We start from the raw sequence: 22,597 nt of genomic DNA, 5'->3' as shown, positions 1-22,597 counted from the left end.
GTCTATTAATACCAGTGTTTGTAAACAATTCCAATTTGTCCCATGAAGACATATTTTATATTATTACAACTGTGTTTTACTGTATTTCCATTAATCATGTGTCTATAAAGCTGCTTCTACTTCTGGGTGTCGACAGGAGGAGTTATAGTTCTTAACAAATACATAAATAAGCACTTAAAGCTACTTACGATTACATTGTAGTGCATTATAAACCATTTATTACATGTTTATATTCTGACTTTAAATGCTAAATACAGGGACTTAAAGAAAATTTTGAGCCATATTTGTAACACCGACATCAACAGAGCTAATGAGCTACAACAGCTTCCTCACTCAAAGGGTCAAAGGTCAGTGGCACAAAGTTGAGCTTAACATGAAAAAAAATGTAGATAACTTGCAGTGTTTCTACTGAAATGGACTGATACTGTCAAGAAATGTTGTCATTTGAAATCCATCTGTGAACTGGCCTTTAAACTGCTGTCTTAATGCACATACACTGTCAGAGTCCTGTAATCACTGAACTGTCCAGAGTGGCAGCAGAATCCAACCCAGTCAGTCGCAAAACCCAAAAAGTCAAAAATGTATTCGAGAAAATCAAATGTATATAAATGTTTTCCTCTGTGCTCTTAAATATCCGTTAAGCTTGATTAACTACTTTACAGTTTTGTCTTCACTAAACTTCTATAGCCAACACTGCACCGTACATCTACTCTAACCAACGTTACCAGTGGCATTTTTAAGAGGTTGGGGACACATCTACTTTGGACTGATGCAAGATCAGAAAATTACACAATTTTACATAATGCAGCGTTTCAGATTTTCCACACAGTTTGATCCAGGTGAGGATCTGACCGAGCACATACAGAACCTGTTCTCCTTAACTCACTGATTGTATCTGCTCACAGTTCTGGTTCCTCTGAGTCCAGTTGTACCAGGTTTTCTGCAGATGACTCCTGCTGCTTTCATGTTCTGTAACTGTCTCATGAAGCCTGTTCTTGACCAGGTGTCAGCAGGTGTGCCCTCTAACCTTGGCATTAAATGCCTTAGATGTAATGTGCTAACTCATTTAAAGTAGTTGAAGACTTGAAGTGACCTTATGCAGCCCATTAAGATTTTGGCTGTTAAATCTGATTAAACATTACAACCACCTTAATCTAAAAAAGTCTTTATTTCTTATTTTAAGTCTCTGTGAAGTTTGACTAAAGGTCGTCATCACAGGAGAACGGGGCCGGGGCCGGGGCCGCTCCCTGGTTTGGTAATTTTGAGATAAAACCTTGCAATTTACTTTTTCGTACTCATTTTCTCAGCATGTCTCATCTGCCTTACTGATTTCCTCTCTCCCAGAATGCCTTCTCCTTCAAACTGTCTTGCAGCTGAATTGCATTTTGCCCTGTTTCCTGCTCCTGTAGGTGTAGAACTTGGCTCCTGTTTCATCTCCCTGTGTGACTGCTGAACTCTGGGACCAAACCGAGCCTCCACAGGTCAACTTTGATCCCGAAGTGTTGACGCCAAACGGACGTTTCGAGATCGCTGAAGCGCTTTCTGAGATCAGACTTCAACGCTGCTGCTAAAAGTGCCGGTTACACGATCAGGTCAGGTCATCAACATTTGGCTGGTTATCGATGGAAAGAAACAAAAACACATCAAGCAACAAAGTGGAAGCAGGAAGGCAAAGTAAATCATCACAGCAGCTGCCTCCAGCCACACAGGACTGAAAAGGTTGAACTGTACGAAGCTGCTCTCTCTATTTTTGTGTGATCCTCCAAAGCAGAGCAGCCTGAGGCGTCGTGGTGCTGTGAACACTCTCAGAAGCAGGTGAATATCTGTTATCAGTCCCTCTAATGAGTGAGCCAGTGTAGCCACAGTAAAAGCAGTGATAGATGAAACTGTCCTGTAAGAAATGAGGTCACAGGTCGTCTGTCAGCAGGTTACTATGACCCACAGTTAGGTTTTGTTGCTAGGCGACATCTAGTGGTCGTAGTAATGATGACAGGAGCAAAGGGAAAAGTGCGGTGACGTAGTTTATAGAGCGACAAAGTCCACGTCAGGAGGAGGTTGGGGTGGATGGATGAATATGACCCAGGAGAGCGGTGTTCGATTCCCATGTGACAGGAGCAGCTTATGTTGTTTCTATTATCCATGACCAGGGACTGGGGGCCCAGCAGCTCATTTTTGCCCCACAGCTGACAAGTGTTTTTATCCGTCCATGTTGGCAGATTAAAGTTCAATTTCTTAAACTTATTTATGCTCCCCAGGGGATGAACCCTTTCCATTCTGGACACCAAACTCAAAGAGAGGCCAGCTCTGCTCATAATGTCTCATAAAGTGTAAACACGAAAACAGCTTGAAAAACATTTCGACAAGCTTTTCAAAAAAAAAAAGAAAACATCTCACTGCGAAATCTCACTGAAACAACGCATCAGAGGATCAATATCATGATGTGTATGAGTTTCCACTCATCAAAATGTAACAGGCAGTTTGTTGTATACATTCATTCATTCATTCATTCACTCTCCCCTGACAACAATCTGGACACATTTGATATTTTGAAACATTACTGATAAGAGTAAAGAAAAAATAGTAAATTCATCAGTGTTTTGTTTTCTCTGTTCAGTCCTTTATCGTCAGGTGCAACAAACACTGAGGCGTCTGGGGGGAAGTTAAATCTTCTGTGGTTCTTTCTCTTTAGACCGCTGTTATTTTGAAGTTGTTAAAGGCGTCCCTCAGGGCTCCATGCTTGATCCTCTCCTGTTCATTCTCTACATGCTCCCTTTAAACTGGGACAAATCTGTTCATTGGTCCATCATTGGTTCCAAATCTGTCATCCAGTCCACTAACAACTTAGTTCCACTCAGTTTCCTCCTCACACATCCACAACCATGGAGTGAACTTTGACACCGACCTTTCATTTAAACACATTGAATTTCATGAAAATAACTTCTCTTTTTTCATCCCCCTCCTTGTCTGCAGCTGAAACTCTGACCCTGCTTTCATCACATTCAGACTCATTATTATTATCTGAGGAGAGTTGTTGGGTTGTTGACTGATGTTGCCAGACATTACTAATCCATTCTGATCAAACCACTTTCACACAGTCCTGATGAAGCTGATTCATCCAGTTTTTCAGTGTTCAACCCTTTAATAAATAAGTGTTCTGTACTGTGCTGTTAGCCATACCTGTTCGATGCTATACCAAAATAAGCTATAATGCAATAGATTTCACTAGTCCTGAGTCCATTGATAAAGCAGTTGGCAGAAAAATGTATCTCCAATAATTTCAAAAGTCATTTCAATTATTTATCAAAGCAAAATGTCAAATGTTTCTATGATGTAGAGATGGAAGTTGGAAGGAAGCTAAAGTCTTTAAATTTTAATACTTGTGATGAGCAGTTTGTGACATTTAACTGCAGTTATCTGAAAAAAAAATCAAATCCATAAATCAAAGTAATCATTGGCTACAGTCGAAGTGTTTTCTCATCTACTTAATATAGGTCAGTAAATGACAGCACTTCTGCTTGAGAGAGGTTTTCTAACATCAGTCTCCACCCAGCTGTCACATCCCTGTCTTTAAAGAAACGCACCCACTCCCATTTCTCCCCTAAACAGCTGCGAAACTCACAGGCAGCGTCTGTTTTATGAATTTATGCAGCTGTATTGATGGTGCTGCTGAGAAAATGTGAAAGTATCTCTGAGTATGTGCGTGCTCAGTCGCTCCCCGGATAAATTCTGGTTGAATTCATCACAGGTTGGCGTCAGAAAGCCAATCTCTCAACCTGCTGGATGTCCTGGATCTGTTCTCAGAGGCTGCAGAACCCCCCAGCCGGCACACTCTGATCCAAACGCACTTCCTCCCTCACAATTACGCGGGCCGCTTTAAAGCATGGTATTGATGTGAAGGTGGGCTGCGGAGCCGTCGAAGAGACTTTACAAAGTGTAAAGGCTTGATTTTGTCTGTGAAGCTTCGACAACAGACGGAGGAACAAAATCAAACTGATGGAAAGGAGACAGATTGATTTGTTTAATGTTGTTTAATGTTTAATGTCTCATTGAAGAATATTTGATGATTATTAAAAGATGAAAATCTGCACAAAATCAGTCATTTTATCCACCAAGAGCGAGAAATATTTCTGTGGATGCTACCACTTTATCTTTCCTGCATCCATTATTTATTCACTATTCATTCATTATTTACAGATTCTCTTAAAGCCATTAGGGCTTTTATTTTTCCCTGCTGTCTAAATCAGTTCATAGAGAGTGATTCTCGTGTGACAATCAGTGAGTCGCCACCAAACTTCACTGGAATCTGGGAACGAGCTTTTGAGCCGACGCCCTCTGAGGAGCTAATGATTAAAGCTGCAGTTTGACATTATTTAATTTCCTCTTGAAATAAAACATCATGCCTGTACAAGATATGTGGGATTTTCAGCTGATGAGTAACTTCATGCTCTGTTGAACTATTGACTTCCTGTCTGCTCTGATCATTTCATACTGAGTGTCCTGGTTATTGATCGTATTGTAATTTGTGCTTTTCCCGCTCTGAGACGGACAGACCCTGTGTGCTCAGTGTTTCCCCTCTTTAACCTCAGTGACCTCTGGGACGGACGTCTTCTTCTGCTGCTCTGGACAGGCAGGTCCAGGTCTGCTCCACACAAAACAACATTTAAATGACTTCATTTGTCAGTGCCTCTAACTGTGAGGCCTGAGAAGCTGTGGGCTGAAGAACTGCAGCTGCAGCAGTGAAATGATCATGTTTAAAATGAAAATCACCAAATTGGTTTTGACATTTCTCCTACAGAGCTCATTACACCAGAATATTTGTTATCATAGTGTTAGAATATTATTTTTTCTTTTATTTGTCCTGTGAAAGAAGCTGAAATGAAACAGGAACATACAGGATACTGTCTGTATTTAGAGATGTTTGTTGGTGTCACACAGGCTGGTTTCTCTCCTGAGGTTGTGACAAAAACAAGGCTCAAGAGTTTTTTACTCAGAATGGAGCCAATAACAAAAAGCATCCAGTGAGCAGCAGCTCATGTTGAGGAGAGAGGTCAGAGGAGGCTGGTCAGAGCTGACAGAGGTTACGGTCACTCAGATAACCACTCTTTAAAGCTCTGAGCCTCCTCTTCTGATTGGCTGACTGTGTTCATAGTGATCTAACAAAAATATAGCAGATTTCAGTAAAACACCCAGAGAAACCAAATCCTGCGAGGTAGGATGGTGGGTCCAGGTGGGCGGGACTTGGGTGGTGACTGCTTTGTTGTGACATCACAAAGTTCCAGAAGTCCTGACGGCTGGTTTTAAGGCTCAGTTTCTGAATACAGGCTGTGAGCATTTCTCTGTGGACTGAGGCTTTGATACTTTCACAGTATTAATATAGAACCTAGACCTGCTTTATAATCACAAACACATGGACATCCACCTTTAGACTGGGTGGGATCTAGATTAGCCAAAAGCAAAACTTGCTGAATTGCGTGATAATTACATATACAGTAATATGATCGTATCCGTATCACCCACACCCAGATCAGAACGCTCTGCTTGATAAAATGCACTCAAACATCATCACACCGCCTGAAGTAAAACGCACACACAGCTCCACCTCTGCTCTCCACATCTGATTGGAGGTTTGCCAACATGCTGTGTTGCTGCACCTCTCTGGACTGTGTTTACTCTGCGCTATTTCTGAGATGAGAAAACATTTGCTGTGGACCGGTGAGTCCTCAGCGGTGCCACATATCCATGATTGTGATTGTGAGCGTTTTAGCCTCACTCATCCACCCTGAACCTTCATTTCTGTCATCGCATGGAGGAGGAGCAGGGAAGCAAAAAAATCAATTGCATATTGGCTCTTTACGACCATCAGTCTTTGAAAATGTGCATTTTAAAAAAAAACAGCTTCAGAGAACAATTTCCTGAGCCATCTGAGGTTCAGTTATCTCATGGGTGATTCAGCATGGCTCCACAATGGCAGCAGCCTAGTCCTTCACAGCTCTTGGCTGGGGATAAAGACGCTCAGCCGCCTTATCTGTGCGGCTCCACTCAGGAGCAGGGCGGCTGCGTGATCGCAGCACGCCTCAGATTCTGGACAGTAAATGTCAAGATGGTGCAGGGAGCCTCTGTCCGAGAACAGGCCTCGTCTGAGCAACTTTCATCTGGGGGTGGTCGTATTTGATGTGCTAAGTGGGTGCTCTCACGTTGAGTTAGGGCTGAGCAGAAATAGATAAAGAGATGAAGCAAGGGAGGGAAAAAAACCACACACACATACTAACACAGAGAGAGAAAACACATTTTTTAAAGCTGACTTTATTTGTTTGTTTCTACCTTGGTTTATAAATCAATCCCACATCAGTGACAGAACAAAAGTGGCTCCGGAGACAGGAAACAGTAACAGCTGGAATATTTCAATTTCTTTTTTAGCCGCGAAGTAATGTACTGTCAGTCAGAGGGTTCGCTACCACAGACAAACACAACACAATCACACAAAGAGGGAAACATTAAAAAAACATTAGACACTAATGAAAATGTTCAGTGACATTCAACACTGACAACACAACATGTGTATTTTGTATTTCTATACAACAAATCAATGAAGTATTCTTCTTGTCCTTTATACGCTGTGAAAAAGTGATGACTGTGTTGTCAAGGTGAGAGAGGACAGGTGGTGATTGTACCAATCAGAGATTTCATGGACCATGTGACACTGTGTGGTCAACAGTCAGTCAGCACATCTGACTTTTCACATTTAATTTAATTAGACTCTTCCTGTAAGTTAATTAGTCGATACTTGTTCTCAGTGGACATGTTGTCTATACTGCTGAGATGGTTCTGGTGGAAGATCTTGTCAACATCCGTCTCCCCTCTTTCTTCCCTTCACATCATTAACCCCACGCTGTATCATACAGGTATTACAGGTGTTACATGTCCTGTATGTGCTGTAGGACTGTGACCCGGCTGTTTTAACGCCACCATCTGCCTTATGCAGAACCTAAAACACTTTTTTTTTTTTGAGGATCACCTCTACAATTTAAAATAAAGTTTTGCAGGTTTGAACAGCGTTTGGCTGCACAGCATCAGTTTCTAATGACTGAAAGAAAAACACTTTTGAAGCTTGATCCAAACAATCCAACAGTACCTCATATCTGAAATATCCTGCATTTGATTTTATGATACATGCGTGAATGTTCCCACAACTTTGACCTATTGGTGGTGCTAGAACACTTGACGCACAGACATGAAACTTGGTGAAAAGCATCATGGGAGTGCCCCCTATCAGTGCGCCAGAAGAAATTTAAAACAGATGATGACAAAAAAAGTACCAAACCAGATGCAGAGACGTAACCTAAAAAACTATATGTGAGCATTTACTGTAAGAACCAAGTATAAAATATATGCACCATAAACGTGGGCTCGTAGCTGCAGTTACAGTTCATGTCTCCATGAGAATAGATAGTGACAGTTTAAAGGGCCTCTTGTAGGACCGGTACTCCTGTAACTTCCTGTGGACAAGTGCAGGCTTTTATCTGAGACAGAGCTGAAGAGCCACAGATGAGACTGATACCACTTAAAGAAAATGTCTCAGACAGTCAGAGTGACCTGGAGCTTAGTGCGTCCATCTCTTTGAAGGAGGACGGATACCAAAACTTGATAACACGTGTGGATGTTTCAAAGGTCTGACCGAGGGGCAGCTCTGTCGGTACTTCTCTTAAAACTCAACACTCAAAAAAATAGTTCCTATCAGAAGAAGACAGCATCCACTTTCCTGTAACTGAAAGGAAATGGGAAACCTGAGAGCAAAAAAATAAACTGACTCACTAAACTGGAGTTTTTCAAACACATGTAACTTATTCTTTACATTTTTTTTTAATCTCTATGTCATGACACTTGAATATTATGGGATATTTAAGGTGATCAGATTTTTCTTTCATACAAACAGGAACAAACTCAGAGCCAGAGGATGAGACGGAGCTGCTGCCATTACTGACAGGAAACAGAAAAGGTTTTGACAGCTGCCGTGGGAAGGAGGCAGAAAATGGGATTTTTTTGCTTTGGTATTATTAGACCTGGTGCCTGCTTTGACTTTTGTTTTAAGAACCACAGGATCAAACTCAATCTGTTCATGTGTGAAAGAATATTTGTTGTTTAATGTGTGTATTTTATTCCATTCTTCCATTTATTCCCCACATCTCTTTCATAGAGATTCTCTTCCTCTTCCTGCTGATTGATCAGGATTAGTCTGCGTGATGTGTTCTTATATATTATGAGCAACATGTTCAGTGTTAATATCTGAATGTATTTATCTTTTGCTCCTTCATGCAAGTTGTATATGACACTATTTGTCCTCTGATGTATGATATGGATGGATTTAAACAGGAGTGCTTCTTTGTTATGTCTCTATTTATTCATGTTTTCCCGCAGGACTCAACAAGGCTATCATTTCAGCTCGGAGGTCGTCTGGCACTGATTTCCCCCCTGAGTGTCGGACTTGTCAGGATTCAGCTCGGACTCGTGCACCACGGCCTCTCATCACACGCAGTTTGCTGGGATAATGTAAGTGTGATTATCGTCTGACAGCAGATGAAGTCGCATGAATACTTTAAGAGAAAATGTCACATCTGCATCTTCAGCTGCTCTTTAATGTGTGACAGTGGAGACATCTGTAATTTACCAGCCAATCGTTTACATCCCCGTCTCGTCTCTGGGAGGACTCAATGTGTGTGTTGAGGCTTTTCATTGTGGGAGCTGAAGTCACAGACCACTACAGAGTGATGTCGAAGTACAAGAGCACATTAAAACTGACCTTTTAGGCAGTTAACTGACTCACTTATCCAGAGCGAGGAAGCTTCAGACTCCCAGTCAAGGATATTAAAAATAACAATTTGAAGAAAGTCAGGGGTCAGAGGTCAAAAACTAGTGTCTTTTAAAGATATTGTAGAAATGTAAACAAGAGAGACAGAAGTTCACTTTATCATCCTTAAATTCCCAATAAATATTTATACCAAGTCTGTTTCCAGTCTGTGCTTCAGGGTGATGATGCGTTCAGGATCTGTGGTGTTAATCATCCTCCTGCCTCTGTATGATTTCTCTGTACTGTATCATGGTCCGTGTTATTGAGTAACAGCAGCCCGACAGACCAAAACACAAAACCTTCCTGGGACTCTAGGAAAAAAGCTCAGCGGGGTGAAGCCAGTGTTTCTCAGTGTGATGCTTATCATTGCCTCTGTCCATCTGCAGTCATGTTTTTCATGGAGTCATCCTTGACTCATTGTGTTGTGTTCACTGTGATGCTTCTGGTTAACTGTTATTAAACCAGTGCTGAGTGATGTGCAGGTATAAAGTGATTATAGGAAACCACTGCATTAATTTGCAAAGGTCAGATAGTAAAGCAGTTTGCATCATCACCCCCCTATAATATGCAGCGTCAGGTTACATACAGCTGATGACTTGTGAAATCAAGTTATGCGTATGTGATGTGTTTTTACTGAAATTACTGTGATATTTGTGTTGATGCTACATGTGTAATTTTACAAACAAAAGTCCACCAACTCAACAACAAAACCTTTTGATTCAAAATGCAAAATAACTATTAACATTATCAGCTACTAAAAGTGCCACAGAGCAGTATCTCTCAGGGATCAGGAGTAGTATACACAGGCTAACAGGCCAACGAGCCCTGAGTCTGTCTCTGGTGCATGAATGAATCCTGCCCTTAAGTTTCCAGGATTCTTCAGCTTATGTGAATCATTGAGGAAGAGCGAGGGTGTGTGAGAGCTGGTGGCAGCCGAGCGGAGTCAAGTCAAGTACACAGGTCATACAGGTTTGTACAAGTTTGCACAAACAGCCTGGCTTCGTTTAGAGTGAGAAATAAAACACTGCCAACACTTCCACAGCTAAATAACACTGACTTACTTGTTTGTTTAATACAAATAGAAATTTAGAAGTGGAGACTGGTGTTTTTCCTGCTAAATTTACCTGCTAAAAGGATGAGCTCAACTGAGATAGTCTCAGGTGTCTTTAGAGTTGACCCTGTTTCTTCAATTCTCCGCCTAGATCTTTCCCCTGCTGGTCCTAAATTTGATCTGGCAACTTCTCACTCAGTCCTCTGAGAGCAGCTTCAGCTTTGTTTGTCAGGAGGACTGACATGTTTCCCTGAGAGGAGGACGAGGGTATCATGACGCCCACCCTGCAGCCTGGCTTCGAACAAGCAGGTCTGGCTCCTCATCAGGAAACAATACAGCAGAGACTGAAACACAAACAGGTTCGGTGCTTGTTTGTCTCTGAATCATCCTCTGCTGAAGGCCAGATGGTCCCTAGTTTCCAAGGACCTGGAATAGGACCTGGAATAATAAAAGAGCAATAAAACAGCAGCTTCACAACAGGGAAGTTTTAGTAGCAAGAGTTGCAATATCTGAAATGGTGGTTGCTGCATGTAAATCTTGTAGATATGGCAGTAGACTCCCGTGGCATTACTACAGGTCCAGAAGTTATTCTTCACCTGGGAGCAAGAAAAATGGGCGACTGTAAACATCTGAGGGATTTTGACAAGGGTCAATGATTAATAGACCACTGGGTCAAGTGACATTCTCAGTATCAGTACCTGCTAATGGTGTAAGGAAGGACAACCAGGGGACCAATGACAGGGCTCACTGATGCAGCTGAGTCTGGCCATGTTTGTCTGATGATGCCACAGAACAGCTACTGTGGCTCAAATCAGCGTGATCAGCGTAAATTTGTGGTTTGATTCCACACTCGATTCAGGTGGGGACCAGTTTGACTGGACAGTTATTCAGATCCACACTGTTTGTGACATGACGCTGGTCATGTCACAAACAGTGTGGTGTTTGGCCTGTGATCTCCTGTTTGGTCGGCGCCGTGCTTCAGTCGGGAACAGGTGCAGATATGTACACTGTAAAGAATTTATCACAGTGATGCATTTATCATGTTTTCTCTGAGCTTTCTGAGGCTAAAAGACAAAACTCATATTAAATATGTATGTGTGGTGTTTCCTCAGGCATCACTGTCCTTTTTTTCTTCTTTTGTGCTTTCAGGAGGTTTTAATTCTCATTTATGTTCCAAATACATGTTTATCAGATGTTTAAGATGTTAATCTGAATATTTCATTTTTATAAAACTGCACCAGGCAGCTGCTGTAATCAATAACATATCTATTCAATCGTTTAACGTTTGGAAGATGATGCTTTTCCTGCTCGTGTTCATGTTTAATTTGAAGTGACCTCACAGGGAGACCAGACTTCCTGCCTTGGCCAGAATCTGAATTATTATTTTAATCACAGCTGTGTTTGCCTTTATAATGTGTCTGCTGTCTTGTGAAGTAATGACCGACAATGGGAGGAACTATTAGAGCCATTCATTGTGCTGGCACAGCTACAGTAAGCTCCTCTTGATTTAGCCAATAATTTACCTCTTTGCAACTGATACATCTGTGAAGCTGTCCGATAAATATTCACTACCTGAGGAAGAGGAGTGGAGGTTTGGGGACGTTCTGACCTTGAAGTCTTAAAAATTGATATTTTACTGCTTTTACAAAGGCGGTTCTAGACTGATATGAGATGAGTTGTTGTGTAGTTCAGACGTTCATGACCCTCTTTTTTGGTTTTGAGTAAAAAGCCTTGGCAACTATCGCGTGGATTGTGATGAAAATTGGTTCAGACATTCATGTTCCCTTCTGAGTGAATTGTAATCACTTCGGTGATCCTCTGAGTTTTTGTCCGATGACCAAAATCCTTCATTCTATTAAAATACATAGTTAAAAACGGCCAAGATGTAAAAAGTGTATTGTAAAAATGTGGCTTAAAACTTGGTAGCTTCTGGTAGACGAACTGTTACCATGATTAAAGTCACAGATTTCTCTTCAGGACAATTGAAGTACACAATTTAACAGATTAAATAACAGTTTTGGTCGATTTTAGACCTTTTAATATGGAAAAGTAAAATATTACACCTTTAAAATCTTAGTCTTAAAAGGAACCAATAATTATAGATGTTAAGTGCAGTAAAAGTCATTATATTTCCCTCTGAAATGTAGTAGATTATACATATAAACTCAAGTGCTTAAGTAATGTAACATTATGCTGAAGTACAGCACATGAGTGACTGTACATTTTACTGCTGACATCAACTTTTACTCAAGTAAAAAAGTGAACCCAGGACTTTGCTGCTGGATGTTTCTTCTGCTGTTTCCACGCTCACACTTTTCCTTCAGTTAATGATGTGAATACTTGGTCCACCTCCGCCTGGGTTCATCACAGGCACGTCGGAATCGCCCGCATCCTTTCAGCCGTGCAGAGGAGAACTCACACTTGCAGCAGCTCATCAGGACTCTTGTGTCAATGGGACTGATGCTCATCGTGCTGCAGGAGGCAGATACTGTAGGTTCCTGGTAAATTATTCATCACGGCAGCGTTTCCACCACCAGTTCATCACATTACAACGCTCATGCAAAATTCAAGGAACGGGGCATGTGTTAGCTGCGATGAGGTGATGCTAACTGATGTACAGGCAGTTTGGAGGAGCTTAAGTGTGTTTCCAACTGAACACACACACACATGCACACACCCGCCCACTCACTAACACACACACACACACACACACACACACACACACACACACACACACACACACACACACACACTCCTCTCCTGTCTTCACCTTTTGTGTGTGGATTCATTTCTTTGTCTTTTTTTTTTGTTGTTGTTGTTTCCTGTGCGTCGACCTTGTGGCAAAAAAAGATTCTGTAGAGATTTGTTTTGTGTTTTTGTATGTTTCCACTGAGCTTTACCTCGCCTGCATGTATAATCACATATTTTTCTTTCCTCTGCTCCCTGAGCTTTGTCATCCTACTTTTATCCATCTATCACCATCAAATATATGTTTATTTCTTAAGGCTTATTCGAACTGTAGTTGCTGGATTTTTTTCTGCAGGTATGAGCAAACTTTTTGTTTGATTATTTTTCTTTTAGCAGTTTGTCTTGAACTTTTAGCTTGACAGTGTGGAGCAACAGGAATCAGGGCTGAGGATTGGATTGAATTGAACTGAACAGGAAAAGAGAAACAACAGCATCAGCTGTTTCTGCAAAAATCTTCATCTGTTCAAGTGACAAAGATGCTGAGATTCTGGCCTAACATGCTCCTGCGTCCTCGGCTTGAGTCTGCCCAATACACCTCCTCATCGGGGCAGATTCTGGCTGATATCCTCCAGTACTGGCTGAGATTTTGTGTGGAAGATGATGTGGAAGCAGCATCTGACAATCATGCTGTATATGGGCCAGATTCGTGCTGTGGAACTGGGCATGTACTGAGCCAGACGTCTACAAGCATGTGGGCCAAGTATGGGCCGGATAATTATGTGGGATTGCAGCAAAAGCAATATATTTATATCTTCTTCTCAGGTTCAAAAATTCTTTATTGTATATGTTCCTCTTTTTATCATTGGACCATCTGTAACTCCCACGCACTTCAACATAGAAACTCTATTTAAACTTAAAGGTTCAGCCCAATTTGAATATTATTCAGTCGGATCTCGGAGCCAGTCCCTGGCTCTGTGCACAGTCTGCAATTAGTAAGTAAAATACTTGTATCTCCTCCTCTTCACTCATCACACTGGTCTCCAAACAAACCCAGACTTCGGCAGAGCAGGAAATTTCCCCCAGGTCGTTATATCCTGGTTGCATGAAGAATTTTTACTTTCTCATCAGATATCCTATTTGATGGGAAGATGGGTCACTGGCATGTAGTGATGGTGAGATGAAGCTTCATGAGGTACTGAACCAGTCCAGCAAAGTGGTTTGAGAAAAACTCCCTGATGCGTGAATACAAACGTTTTTACACAACAAATTAATTCTATATATATATGTAATATATTATAATCACACCTCTATAGTATTAAAAGCAATGTATCAAATGTGTCAGACCAGTTAGGCTCAATATCTGTGTTTTGATTTAGGTGTGAAAAGTATTAATAAAATGTAAACAGTTGAGTTATATAGAAATCCACCCCTGTACAGGTGTCATGAAGGAGGAAATGATCTCTAGAGAGCAGAACAGTTTCTGTCCCAGGCTGTAAACATGTTTCTTTCTGCTGTAAAGTTGCACATTTGAACATGGGAGTCTGTGGGGACTGACTCACTGTTGGAGCCAGACTCTAGTGGTCATTAGAGGAACTGCAGTTTTCAGTGTTTAGTGGATCTTGTCATTTGGTTAAAACAAGCAAAACCACCACAAAAGATGGTAAAGCTGAGAGACGGAGGCTGTTTCTAAATAAGAGGAGATTTTCTGCTTCAGGATTGACATTTTCACTGTGAAATAAAGCTCATCTACACGTGGAAACCCAAATAGGCGTTCCGTTTTGCCCTTTTCTACAGAGCAAACTGGAAAATTAGTAAAATATATTGAATGAAATATCACAAATGTGACTTGCACCTTTGTTTTTCATCAACAGCAGGAGAAATAATCACAATCAGTCTGTGTTTCCTTTAAAAATCACATATTTTCTGGACGACGACAAATGTGGTTTCTTGTTTTAGAATAAATCCCCTGTTAATTCTAGAAACAGGTACAGTGACGTTACATCACCTCTACTTTCATCTATATTCCAGTCAATGGGTTTATTTGGCTTCTGAAGCATGACACATTTCCAGCAGAGCCTGTGTTGCCATGGTTCAGCTGGGAATCAAACCATGGAAACGGTAATCAGGGCCACAATGGTCTGATCGATTTCAAGGGGAGCCAAAAATATTAATTTCTGAACAAAGGAAAGAATGAGCTTGGCTCAGGGTCTGTCAGTGATGACTCTGAAAGAGCTTTTTTCTAATGTTGTCTTTTTTTGTGCAACAATGAAGATGAAGGAGGCTGTTCTATGCTAGACAGTTCAGACCTACTGGCAGATTTAAAGACTTTGGTGGAAAATGAAAATATCTAGCATTTGTGAAAAGTCAAAATTGTTTAAATTATAAACCAGTGGCAACATATTTTGGTGTAAGACAGCAGGTAATGTATCTGAACTAGAGAGCAATAACACAACGTTTACCTCTGCTGAGGCTTCACAGTCCTATAAATCTGTTATTTTAAAGAGTAACTCTGGTCATATTCTACATTTTTCTCATTGTCATAAAATCCCATAAAATGACAAAAACCAGTTGGGATCTACTAATAAATATTCTGTGTATCAAAGCCTGATATATCTTAGTGCTCTGTGCTCCACTGTTCTACAAACTACACCATCCTACTGCCTCAAACACTCACTAGAGCATCAAATGTAGATTAATCCGCCACTGAAAATAGTCCCCAACAAAGACACTATTTCCTCCTGTTTGAGTAAGAGACCAGGTTCACATCCAGAGCCTAGAGTCCGTGGTTTAGGCAACAAAAGCTCTTTGGTCACTGTGAACTTTTTCCGTGTTAAACCAGACCAGGATCTTTCTCTGACCTTAACTCAGTGCTGTGAGAGTCTGAACAAAAAACTGTTTAATAAAGCTGGAGTCACAGCAAATGGAGATTGTCCTACAAAAAATCAGATGTTTTGGTGGTAAACAAACATGTTGTCTGTGAACATTGTAGAAAAAGTATATAAAACATATTTGTGTATTTATTGTTGCAGTTTAGTTGTCTATAAATGTCATTTTTAGGAGAAAGGGTTGTCTGGTGCTACAAGTGGTCAAAACCTCCTCAGGACACTTTCAAACGTGCGGTGGCTGATCTATAACCATGAGCACATCTTTCCCAAATTGACATCTGACCTCAGTGTGAGCACATTCTGCCGGAGGAGAAGTCCCAATGAAAACTGTCAGGTCTGTTCATCATTCACAGTAAAGCAAACGTAGTTTCTGCAGAGAGATGTTGCTGTTAAAGTTTGTCTTGAGGTGGAGGAGAAATCTCATAAAACTGAAATGATCTGCAGGGGTGGATACCACGAGAAGAACGTGGGCTGAAATCAACCCTCTGGTTCCTCAGCTCATCAACTTTTCTCCAGATTTCATTAAAGGGTTTCAAATATCCTGCAAACAAACACGACCTGAAAACACAACTGACTTATTTCTTCTAATTATAATATTCATCCATTCTCTTAACCACTGGGAGGTCATTCTCCCAGCATGCACTGGGTGGTCAGGACACCGGCCTGTTACATTCACTGGCTCCCACACAGCTGCAGTAGTGGTGTTTCCCTGCTCCATGCAACATTAGCATACAAAAGAAATCTCCATTCTTTATAATGATACCATATTTTTCAGTCAAATTGATTTAAATTATTATTTTTCCAAATATTGTTTAATTCTTGTTTTTTATGTATTTCAGAGGAAAATAAACTTCAGGTGATGATTTTTTAAAGTTTAAGTGTTTGTTAATGTAACTGTTTAAAACACTTTGCATCACATGAAGATATCAAATGCAAAAACTGCAATAAATCCACACTGTAACATAACATACTGAAGAAACCCCATTATACTGCATGCACATCAGCTGTGCACATCAGTATACAGCATGATCCCCCTCATGGAGAAGAATGTATAGATTCAGAGATGCAGCAGAGAAATGCTGTGGGAAGCAGGCGTGCTTTTCATTACACATTCATAACTTACATTTTCCTCATAGTTGGATTTTTTTTTTTCTTTCTCAGCCCGTTAATGAAGTTACAAAGCGTTAACACTGTCACGCGGCACATCCATCGGCTCACATCTGTGAAATGTTTTATCATCACCAAGCAAATTACCACAGCAGATTCTGACAGCGATAAAAGAAATGTCAGCTTGTTCTTTGTCCCGGTGTTTCACAGAGCCACATTCAAGCAGATGTTTAATTAGAAAATTGAGGAGATGAGGGCAAACTTTCATAACCTCGTGATGCCATTGGCCTTTTTTATTGATATTTTTTCAGTTTTCACAACAGCAGCAGTGTTTTTTTGTTTTTTTTTGTGCTCCAAGTGTGTTGGATTTTGTCCTCCAGAGCAGGGCAGTTACACGTGTGCATCGCCTGTGTTGTGCAGAAGCGTTGTACAGCAGAAGCTAACCTGGATGAGATGCAACGTCCATTGGATTGACAGAGCCACCAGATGAGTTTCACACTGAGCTGATCAATACTGTACACAAAGAGACTATTCATCACAGAGCTGCAGTGGAGCAGGAGGGCTGCAGAGTAACTTGGCTGAAACACCCAACATGGCGGCCGAGAAAGACTCATTTACACGACAAGATGAGAACCAGAATCTCTGGCAGTATTTTTCTTTTCTTTTTTTTACATTTCATGAAAGCCTTTAAAAGGAACTGTTTGTTATTTTCAGCTTTTTGCTGAGAGTTAGATGAAAAGACTGACACCACTCTCATGTACGAATGTCAAGTATGAACCTGGACTCAGCTAGCCTCGCTAGCTAGCTGTTTAAAAACTACAGTTACCACCGCCTCCGAAGCTCACTCATTAACACGAATCATATTTGTATAATTCATACACAAAATAAAATGTAAAAACAATTGAACTGTGTAACTATTTGCTGTTGTTCGCCAAGAAATAGCTTGATGCAACAAACTCCCTGCAAACCCACATTTTACATTTCAGAGTAAATAAACCAGATGAAAATTAAATACACACTATGGTTACATTGTGAAGTAGCGTAGGATCATGGGAGTTGTTGTCTTCACCACCATTGCCATTATGGCAGTCAGCTTCTCCAGGTTTGGATTCCTTCAGTATCAGTCATTCAGGAGGATTTTACCAGGAGCTGAATTATCCACAGAGGTCTCCTCCCATCCAAAATAGATGGACTACGTGACTAAATCTGGCAAAAACACTGAATAAAGCTGTTTCATGTTAAAAATCTGAGTTTCTCTGATGTAATTTGGTAGACACAGGACGTCTCGGAGCAGCTGGGCGCTGTTTGCTCAGCTTGTTTCTCTGATAGCTCAAGATCTGATGACTAAAATCCTTCATTAGGATAAAATATATAGTTAAAAACAATCAAGATGTAAAAATGGAGAAAAAGTCTATTTTGATGCTTCTGGCAGACAAACACAGCACTGACTGCAAAGGCAATGTGATGCTGTCGACTGGAGACCAAATGAAATGGACCATTTCTATTTCTAACAATTGAAAATTATTGGAAACATTTGGGATAAAGTAACTCAACAAAATATGTAACAGATTAAGTCTTTTAACACATTTTAATGTGGAAAAGTTACATATTATACCTTTAAATATTGAGCTTTAGAGGCGTTAGTAGGTGTTAGAGCTTTGAAAGAAGCCAGGTTAGACCCTCCCCCGCTTCCAGTCTGACTGCGTCCTGACTCGAGCTCCGTACTTAGTGAGGAATTGCACCAATGTGTTGGGGAGTTGTTACGTAAGAATATGTGAAACAGCTGTATGAGGCCTTCAGTGCCTTGAGTCAGCCTACAAGCTTGAAAAGTAAAAAAATCTCATCTCTGCTGCAGGCCTCAGGTTACATTAGCTGCTACTAGCATAACACACCTGAATCTCCATCCAGACTGGTGACAACTGAGATGCATTATGGGTAATGCAGGTGCCAGGTTTTGACAAGCAGTGAGTGGTTCTGTTGCATCAGTTTTGTTCCTTTTTTTAAAGAGGGTCTATATAGAGTCCGACAGCGCTAAAGTGCTAACTGGTGCTAACTGTGGTTTTCACACACACGAGACATGAGAGTGGCATCGATTGTTGCTTCTGACTCTCAACAAGAGAACAAAAGCCTGCGTATCAGTCAAAATCCTTCCTTTAAAATGATAAGACAGGGTTCCTACACACTCTGGAGGTCCCACTCTGAATTATTGCCTGACATGTGCAGGGCTGTGGCTCAGGCTTTAGTTAGAGGTCAGATTTACTCAAACACAACCCTGACTTCTTACTCACCACCAACAACAAAAGAAATCTGATCTGAGTCTGAGTTTCCTTTGCATTTTATACATTTATTTATATTTTAAATTTTATATTCTGTATTTTTTTATCTCCTTGATTCAAAAACAGACAAATGCTTCTAAAAATCCCTTTAATTTGACTCTAAACCTTAAAATGACTCACCGTCATGAGAACGTGACCTCAGGTTGTCAAATCCCCGAAAATTCCCAGGAACAAGACCAAGGTCATGACCTCAGAGTCCTCAACCGTAGCTACAGCCCCGCACGTGTCTAACATGATTTCCACTTGGGTCCAGCACTTTGTTGTTGTTGTTGCAGTTTTCATATCTTCTCCTCTCAAGCTGTTGGCAATCAGTCTCTTTCAGGTCCCACAAATGTTCTTCTGAGGGCTCAGCAGCTGCAGCTAACGCTTGACATTTAACATGTGAGAGTTTGGCGGAGGAAAGCGGGTGATTGTGATCAGAATACTGTGACATTTTAGAGCGTTTTTTTCTTTTCTTTTTAAAAAAAAAAAAAATCTTCCTCTACAACTTTTTCCGAGTGTGGAAGACACAAATGTCAAATTCCAGCAGACGACTGTAGGAACCCTGTTTTATCAGCCCCTGTTCAACTGGATCTGGAGATGATTCTGAATTTGCATGGCACATCAAAGCTAATATTAACAATTAAGAATGCAGATAGATAGACCACTGGCTCTTCATCCATTCAGAGTTGATTTTTACAGTATGATTCCCATCCCACTGAGCTGAATCCAGACTCCTTTAAGCAAATGAAGGTAAAAACTACACTGATGCATAAAGATTCGTACATTTACACTCACTTCAGAGCCTTGTTTAAAGTGAACGTCAGCCACAGCGAGAAGAGGAAAGAAAACACATACTCTGGCCACGAGAATGAACCAAATTTTGATCTTTTTCTCAAACTGAAATCATGCTTTTTATCTCCATCTGGGCCAGGCACGTCTGAGGAACTAAACTAAAACATGTTGTAGGCACCAGTATTTCCCCTTATTGAGTCAGGAAACAGAACACAAATCTTATTTTTTGCCCTTGGGGCTCACGGTAGCTTAGTGCTAAGCTGTTTGTGCTTACAAGCCAACTGAGGTTGACTGTCAAACTCATATGGCAAAGTGAGTCTGTAGGCTACAGTCCAGTGCAGCACGTACAGGCGGGGTGGGGGTGGAGGGAGGCCCCTGCATCTGGGGCTATGGGCTTTCTCCAAGTCATTATAATAACACTATCAACTGCAAACCAGTCACAGCAGCTTCCACATCACAACATCCACTGCTATCGCTCCTCTGCACCGGCCGGAACAGAAATTCCACCAGTCAGGAAATGACAGCCATTTACCACCACTCAGGGCCATCAGATAGCACAATGCAGACTGGGTGGCAGGTCGATGCACCCCCACAGTCCTCTGCACCGTGGAAGCTCAGTCTGCAGCCACATTATCATAAACAATCTGGATGTTGGGGATGGGGCCCTCAGGGGAGTGACATATTTGTGGGTGATGGTGGGTTTGATTCAATTTCTGGCATTACACAGATGATTGGAGAAGGGATTTTTTTTTTTTTTGGGGGGGGGGGGGGGGGGGGGGGGGTAATGGCTGGTAATCATCGCTCATGCCCTGCAGCATCTAAACCGTATTAGTTTGTGGAAAGCCTGCTTAAAGTCCTCGTTGGACATGGTGTAAATGATGGGGTTGATTAAGGAGTTGAGGTAACCCAGCCAGGTGAAAATGTCAAATAGCTCCGGGTGGAAGCAGGACTCACACACAGGCACTAGAAGAGTGTAAATGAAAAACGGGAGCCAGCATATGATGTAGGCTCCGAGGATTATTCCCAAAGTTTTGGTGGCCTTCTTCTCCCTGGCGGCCGAGATCCGCTTCTTCTCCAGCAGCGCGTCGGACACCGTCACTTTGACTTGGCTCACGTTTGCGGACGAGGTAGTGTCACAGGAGGAGGCGTCGTTCGTCCCGTAGTTCAGGGAGGTGGTGGACGCCACCGAGCCGGGGGAGTTGGTGATCAGGTGCGCCGAGGTGAGCCTCTTCCCCGGCTTGTTGTGCGACTGCTTCAGGATGCGCTTCCGGGCTTCCACGTAAATCCTCCCGTACAGGGCGATGAGCAGCAGCGTGGGGATGTAGAAAGCGCCGAAGGTGGAGTAGATGGTGTAGAAAATGTGGTCGGTGTTCACGTTGCAGCTCGTCACCTCCTCTGCTTTCACCTGGCGCCAGAAGAAAGGCGGCAGGGAGATGGAGATGGCGATCACCCAGGCGGTGGCGATCATCCCGGCTGCGCGCCCCGGCGTGCGCTTCTTGGAGTACTCCACCGCGTCCGTGATGGCCCAGTAGCGGTCCAGCGCAATTACGCACAGGTGGAGGATGGAGGCGGTGCAGCACGTTATATCCGAGGAGAGCCAGATGTCGCACACGACCTGGCCCAGGGTCCAGGTCTGGCTGACTGTGTACAGCGCGCTGATGGGCATCACCAAAATGGACACCAGGAGGTCCGTGACCGCCAGGGAGGCGATCAGAAAGTTTGCCGGGGTGTGTAGTTTTCGGGACTGGTAAATAGTGGCGATGACGAACGCGTTTGAAAGCGTCGTGGCGAAAGTTATGAGGGCTAAGGTCACCGCTAGACCCGCCTGGAAAGCCAGGTTAGTGTCCTTCTCCTCCGCTTTCGACGTGAAATTGGCATGGGTGTCGTTGGTGGAGATGTTCAGCAGCTCTCCGTAGATGGCAGGCGTCGGTTTGAGCTGAGTGGCATCCATCTCCATGCCTCCACCTTGCCTCGTCAGATCCCCCTGTCATTGGAAAGCCTGGAGATCACTCTGAAATCCCTCAGATATTCACCCACCGCCGGCGTTCCTCGTCTTCCGTCAGCGCAGAGTGAAAGCGGCTCCATCTGCGGCAGAGGCGCAGCAGCAGGTATCCAACCATCAGACGACAGGTGCTGGCATGAAGACGCGTTTCTGCCTCCTCTTCTTCATCTTTTTCACTTCACCCCAGCATTTTATTCATTTTTTGATTTTTTGATTTTTTACCGTTTGATCAACTTAAACATGAAATAAAAATGAAACGGCGCGTAAAGCAGCTTTTCATCATCCACACGTCTGTGCGTGTGACATTAGAGTCATTGTCCAGACACCACGGTCCAGTGCTGGAGCAGAAATGAAATCATTTCAATCACCTACATTAGCAGGTTATTAATCCGCTCAGTGTCTCCTCACAAGTTCAGAGCTGCTGAACTGACTCCTGGTTTTATACTGCCTCTCTCTCTCTCTCTCTCTCTCTCTCTCTCTCTCTCTCTCTCTCTCTCTCACCGTCCCACCCATACTCCCCCATCCTCCCTTCCCTCTCCCTCTCTCTCTCAAATGCTAAAATGCTAAAGGGCCTCTTGATTTGTATTTTTTTCATTTTGCTCTCTGATAAAGTCTACCCCTATACTGGATTTCTTAAGGCCAATACTAATATTGATTATTGACAAAATACTGGGCCCGTTTTTTTTCAGGATGGTGTCATTATACACTGGTATTGATGATAACCTTGATATTTAGAAATGAAATATGTATAAGGTGTTAATAATAAACAGGCTGTTCAGCCTCGTGGATCTTTTGTTTATCACCTTTTTGCATTTTCATCATCCATGAAGTGCAATTGTTCTTTTTGTTGTTATGGTTACAGACTCTCTCTCCACCTCCCAGTGAACAGGGCATTTCACAGTGAACTCA

The 22,597-nt window shown here is 42.1% G+C and overlaps 1 protein-coding gene across 1 annotated transcript; it reads right to left on the bottom strand.

Annotated features, from left to right (window-relative positions):
* Window positions 1–16,838: 16,838 nt before the first annotated feature.
* On the bottom strand, window positions 16,839–22,096 carry LOC139612450 (5-hydroxytryptamine receptor 1B-like). Its single transcript, XM_071468041.1, has one exon. It carries the CDS (start codon window positions 21,641–21,643, stop codon window positions 20,489–20,491), a length of 1,155 nt encoding a protein of 384 aa, XP_071324142.1. The 5' UTR covers window positions 21,644–22,096; the 3' UTR covers window positions 16,839–20,488.
* Window positions 22,097–22,597: the final 501 nt, after the last annotated feature.

This window comes from Trachinotus anak, unplaced genomic scaffold (assembly GCF_046630095.1).
Source record: "Trachinotus anak isolate AG129_WGS33_773 ecotype Australia unplaced genomic scaffold, CSIRO_AGI_Tana_v1 ptg000031l, whole genome shotgun sequence".
NCBI lineage: Eukaryota > Metazoa > Chordata > Actinopteri > Carangiformes > Carangidae > Trachinotus > Trachinotus anak.
The sequence above is the reverse complement of the archived record's forward strand: the minus strand, read 5'-3'. Positions and strand labels throughout refer to the sequence as shown.